The 5650-nt window shown below is 44.0% G+C and overlaps 1 protein-coding gene across 1 annotated transcript; it reads left to right on the top strand.

Moving 5' to 3' along the window:
* Positions 1-4: 4 nt before the first annotated feature.
* LOC114635373 (eukaryotic translation initiation factor 4E transporter-like) lies at positions 5-5644 on the top strand (the record flags this gene model as incomplete). Its single annotated transcript, XM_028783995.1, is given in 2 exon segments — positions 5-47; positions 3954-5644. Coding segments are annotated over 2 exon segments (1734 nt in total), but the record flags the coding sequence as incomplete, so codon positions are not given.
* Between the last annotated feature and the right edge of the window lie 6 nt (positions 5645-5650).

Below are 5650 nucleotides of genomic sequence, written 5' to 3'. Positions count from 1 at the left end.
GAAAGAGCCAGAATCAGATCGACCTTCTCTGGTGCGCAGAATAGCAGGTAAGTGCACAATTACTTATTAACGATAGAGTGCTTTGGAGAACATGCTCCTGGTTGCTGGTTTCCTTCTTAGCCCCTAGAGTTTTACATACCAAAGAGAAATGGCATCAGAAAACTCATTTACTAGCTGTATTTTTCATAATGAGCAGAGTAAAATCATAGTAATAGTCTTCCTATAACAGTGGCAAGTTAGACTATGTGCTTTTAAATTATAAGGTACTATTGTCTTTGCTGGCGTGAAAGTGTTGACAGCTTAATACATGTGGAATCACCTAGAAGACAAGCATCCAGGACAAGATGCAGGAATTATTTAGCATTGGTGCCTGCCTGTGAGGAAATGTCTTCATTAGGTTAACTGATTGATATGAGAAAACCTGTCGCTGGGCAGTGGTGGTGCACACCTTTAATCCCAGCACTTGGGAGGCAGAGGCAGGGGGATTTCTGAGTTCGAGGCCAGCCTGGTCTACAGAGTGAGTTCCAGGACAGCCAGGGCTATACAGAGAAACCCTGTCTCGAAAAACAAAACAAAACAAGAGAAAACCTGTCTTAACTGTGGGTGGGATTATTCTCTGGAGATTTATTCTTTTTTTTTTTTTTGGTTTTTTCGAGACAGGGTTTCTCTGTGTAGCCCTGGCTGTCCTGGTACTCACTCTGTAGACCAGGCTGGCCTCTAACTGAGAAATCTGCCTGCCTCTGCCTCCCAAGTGCTGGGATTAACGGCGTGCGCCACCACCGCCCAGGAGAAGGGTCTTAAAGCCACACACACAGTGACACATTTCCTCCAAGGCCACACCTCCAAATAGTGCCACTCTATGGGCATAGCATATTCAGAGAACTACACCTACTGTGCATACATGAAGCCCTAGGTTTAATTTCTAGCACTGAGTAAGTTGGGCATGGTAGTTCAAGCCTCTAATCTGAGCACCGAGGAGATCAAAGCAGGAGGATCAGAAGTTTGAACTCATCTTCAGTCATACATAGTGAGTTAGAGACTGGTCTCAATGAGACCCTGTCTCACCTGGAAAGAGCTATTTGTTGACAGCTAGTCATTTATGTCTTTAATCCCAGCACTCAGGAGGTAGAAAGCAGGCAGATCTCTGTGACTTTGAATGGTGAGACACTGAAAAATAATTAAAATAAGATAAAAAGCTGTTTCTGGTTTTACAAAAGAGCCTAAAACAGTTTTGTTTTTGTTTTTTTTAAAAAAAACTTGGGCTCTGCTTCAGGCTAGTTTTTTTTGTTTGTTTGTGATATGCTTTTCTATTTCTTTTTCTTTTTTAATGTGTGTGTGTATATATATATGTATGTATGTATTCACTTTACATCCCAATCACAGCTCCCCTCCCTCCTCTCTTCCCAGTCCTACCCTCTCAAATACATCCTCCATTGCCCCTCCCCTTCTCCAAGAAGTGGAGCTTCCCTTAGATACCAATCTATCCTGGGATATCTAGTCCCAGCAGGACTGGGCACATCCTCTTCCGCTTAGACCCAACCAGGGAGCCCAGGTATCGAGAAGGGGGTCCTACGAAAGGGAGTAGAGATTGATGCAGCCTCTAGTCCACTTGTTAGGGGACCCACATGAATACCAAGCTGCACATTTGCTACAAATGTGTAGGGGGGTCTGGGTCCGGCTCCTGCATGCTCCCTGGTGCATCGCCTTAGGCTCTGTGAGCCCCCCATAGTCCAGGTTAGTTGACTCTGTGAGACTCTATGTGACACGCTTTTCTTTATTGAAATTGAATTTATATATGGAACCCTTACATACAACATACCTTTGATGTTCTGACATGTATCTGTATGAAACCATTACCACAATCAAAATAATAAGCATTCTTGATCTCTCCTATAAGTGCTCTAGTGTTTGAGTGCCTCCTTTTTACCCATTCTCATTACCTCCAAGAATGAACTGCTCTTCTAGATGAGTTTACACTCTTAAAATTGTATGTGACTAGAATTGTCACCATACATTTTCTTAAGTGAGGCTTCTTTTTGGAAACAAGGTTACTCTGTAGATCAGGCTGAACTCAAACCTTTATCCCTCTGGGTCAGTCTTTCATGAACTATAGCTGGTTGTATCCATGTTGTTGAATATGTAGTTCATTTCTTTTTATTGCTTAATAATAGATTATATCTATTTTTCTGTGAATAGTAATTTGAGTTGTTTCTAACCAAAGTTGCTGTGAATATTTATGTATAAGTATGAGCATGGGTATAGGAATGTTTGTCATGTGAGTTAATACTTAGAAGTATTATGGCTAGTGCGAATATACAGTGTTTCAGGAAACTACCCCAGGGCTGAAGAGATGGCAATGGCTGATTTTCCAGAGGTTCTAAGTTCAATTCCCAGCAGTCTTCAAGCTTCTTATTTTTAAGGTGGCTAGACATTTGATATTCCTGTCAGCAGTATTTCCTGCTTGCTCCACATCTTGGTAGCACGTGAAATTGTTCGTCTTCTTCATTATAGCCATCTAGTACATAGTGCTGTTACGTTATATTGTGACATCCACATATCTTTGCTGAGGTGTCTGTTCAGTCATTTATCCTTTTTTGTTGTTTTAGTTTTTTGACACAGGTCTTCCAGTGTGCCCAGATTGACCTCAAACTCAGCAGTCCCTGCCTTAGGCTACTAAGTACTCTATGGGCATTCTATACTATGTCCAGCTCACTTGTCCTTTTTTTTTTTTTTTTTTAATTTAAGGAGCCAGGCAGTGGTGGTACACACCTTTAATCCCAACTCTTGGGAAGCAGAAGCAGGCAGGTCTCAGAGTTTGAAGCCAGCCTGGTCTGCAGAGGGAATTCCAGGACAACCAATAAGGATTTCATGTACATGTTGTTTTGTCTGTATGTACATCTGCATAACAGAAAAGAGCATTGGATGGATCTCATGGACTACAGTTAGAGATGGTTGTGAGCTGCTGTGTGGTACTGGGAATTGAACTCAAGACCTCTGGAAGAATAGTGTTAACTAACCACTGAGCAACCTCTCCAGCCATTAGTCCATTTTTTAATTAGATAGGGTTTTTTTTTAAGTCACTGTGTTTGTTTGTTTTTTTTTTTTTATTTTATGTACATTGGAGTTCTGCCTCCATGTATGTCTATGTGAGCATGCTGGGTCCTCTGAAACTGGAATTATAGACAGTTGTAAGCTGCAATGTGGGTGCTAAGAGTCCTTTGGAAGAGCAGCCAGTGCTCTTAATCAATGAGCCATCTTTCCAGCCCACTATTACTGAGTTTCTTTGTTTGTTTGTTTGGTTGGTTGGTTGGTTGGTTTGGTTTGGTTAGTTTTTTGTTTTTCGAGACAGGGTTTGTCTGTGTAGCCCTGGCTGTCCTGGAACTCATTCTGTAGACCAGACTGGCCTCGAACTCAGAAATCCACCTGCCTCTGCCTCCCAAGTGCTGGGATTAAAGGCGTGTGCCACCACTGCCTGGCTTATTACTGAGTTTTTATATGCTATGGATTTGTGTTTCCCTGAGAAATGTGCCTAGAAATGTTTTCTCCCCAGTCTTTAATTTCTAAATATCGTCTTGAACGAACAGTTTTAAACTTGAAGCAAACCTTGCTTACCAGGCCTTCTTAATGGATAACACTCTTGTTGCTATGCCTCAAAAACACTTTGCCTAACCATCAGCAAAGGTATTCTCTTATAGTTTAGGTTGCACATCTAGAGGCTTTAAATTTTTAATGTAAAAAACCATTATAAAGAGCCATCACATTGGTAAAGATACTTGTTGCCAAGCCTGACAACCTGAGTTTAGTCTTTAAAGACTGACAACATGGAGGAAGGAAAGAGCCTGTCCCCACAGATACCCTCCTGTGAATCTGTTGATAAGCCCAGTTGCCAGCCCAGGACATCTAAGTATCTAAGATGTTGGTTTACTACCTTTCTCTTTCTGTCATCTTTTCAGATCCACGAGAGCGAGTGAAAGAGGATGACTTAGATGTTGTTCTCAGCCCACAGAGACGAAGCTTTGGAGGTGGCTGCCATGTGACAGCTGCTGTTAGCTCCAGACGCTCTGGCAGTCCATTGGAGAAAGACAGTGATGGGCTTCGCCTGCTTGGTGGACGAAGGATTGGTAGTGGAAGGATAATTTCTGCCCGAGCCTTTGAGAAGGATCATCGTCTTAGTGATAAGGACCTGCGCGACTTGAGAGACCGAGACAGAGAGAGAGACTACAAGGACAAGCGGTTCAGGAGGGAGTTTGGAGATAGTAAACGTGTCTTTGGTGAGCGTAGACGAAATGATTCATATACTGAGGAAGAACCAGAATGGTTTTCAGCTGGACCCACCAGTCAGTCTGAAACCATAGAGCTGACTGGCTTTGATGATAAGATTCTAGAGGAGGATCACAAAGGTAGAAAAAGAACAAGGTGACGGACTGCCTCTGTGAAGGAAGGCATAGTGGAGTGCAATGGAGGGGTGGCTGAAGAGGACGAGGTGGAAGTCATTCTGGCCCAGGAGCCCTCTGCTGATCAGGAAGTTCCAAGGGATGTCGTCCTACCTGAACAGTCCCCAGGAGAATTTGACTTTAATGAATTCTTTAACCTTGATAAGGTGCCGTGCTTGGCTTCAATGATAGAAGATGTTCTGGGGGAAGGGTCAGTCTCCGCCAGCCGCTTCAGTAGGTGGTTCTCTAACCCAAGCCGGTCAGGGAGCAGATCCAGCAGCCTTGGATCCACACCCCATGAAGAACTTGAGAGACTGGCAGGTTTGGAGCAAGCCGTCCACTCTCCTGGACAGAACTCGGGGAATTATTTTGCTCCTATACCATCGGAAGACCATGCTGAAAATAAAGTGGACATTTTAGAAATGCTACAGAAAGCCAAAGTGGATTTAAAACCTCTTCTTTCTAGCCTTTCTGCAAATAAAGAAAAACTTAAGGAGAGCTCACATTCAGGGGTTGTACTTTCAGTCGAAGAGGTAGAAGCAGGGCTGAAGGGCTTGAAGGTGGACCAGCAAATGAAGAATTCAACTCCCTTCATGGCAGAACATTTAGAGGAAACCCTGAATGCTGTGACTAGCAATCGGCAGCTCAAGAAAGATGGAGATATGACTGCATTTAACAAACTAGTGAACACCATGAAGGCAAGTGGGACATTGCCTACCCAGCCCAAAGTCAGTCGTAACCTTGAAAGTCACTTGTTGGCCCCTGCTGAGATTCCAGGCCAGCCTGTTCCTAAAAACATCCTTCAGGAACTTCTGGGTCAACCAGTTCAGAGACCTGCTTCTTCCAATCTTCTCAGTGGCCTTATGGGGAGCTTGGAACCTACTGCATCTTTATTGAGCCAAAGAGCACCCTCTCCTCCAATGTCACAGGTGTTTCGAACTCAAGCAGCCTCAGCAGACTACCTTCATCCAAGGATACCATCACCAATTGGTTTCCCATCAGGACCCCAGCAACTACTTGGAGATCCATTCCAAGGCATGCGCAAGCCCATGAGTCCTGTCACAGCCCAGATGAGCCAGCTAGAATTGCAGCAAGCTGCTTTGGAGGGGCTGGCCCTACCACATGACCTTGCAATACAGACCGCACCCTTCTACCAGCCTGGTTTTGGCAAACCACAAGTGGACAGAACCAGAGATGGGCTCAGAAACAGGCAACAG

Source organism: Grammomys surdaster, unplaced genomic scaffold, assembly GCF_004785775.1.
Source record: "Grammomys surdaster isolate TR1022 unplaced genomic scaffold, NIH_TR_1.0 101759, whole genome shotgun sequence".
Taxonomy (NCBI): Eukaryota; Metazoa; Chordata; class Mammalia; order Rodentia; family Muridae; genus Grammomys; species Grammomys surdaster.
Note: the sequence above shows the minus strand (reverse complement) of the source record. Positions and strands in the feature narration are given on the sequence as shown.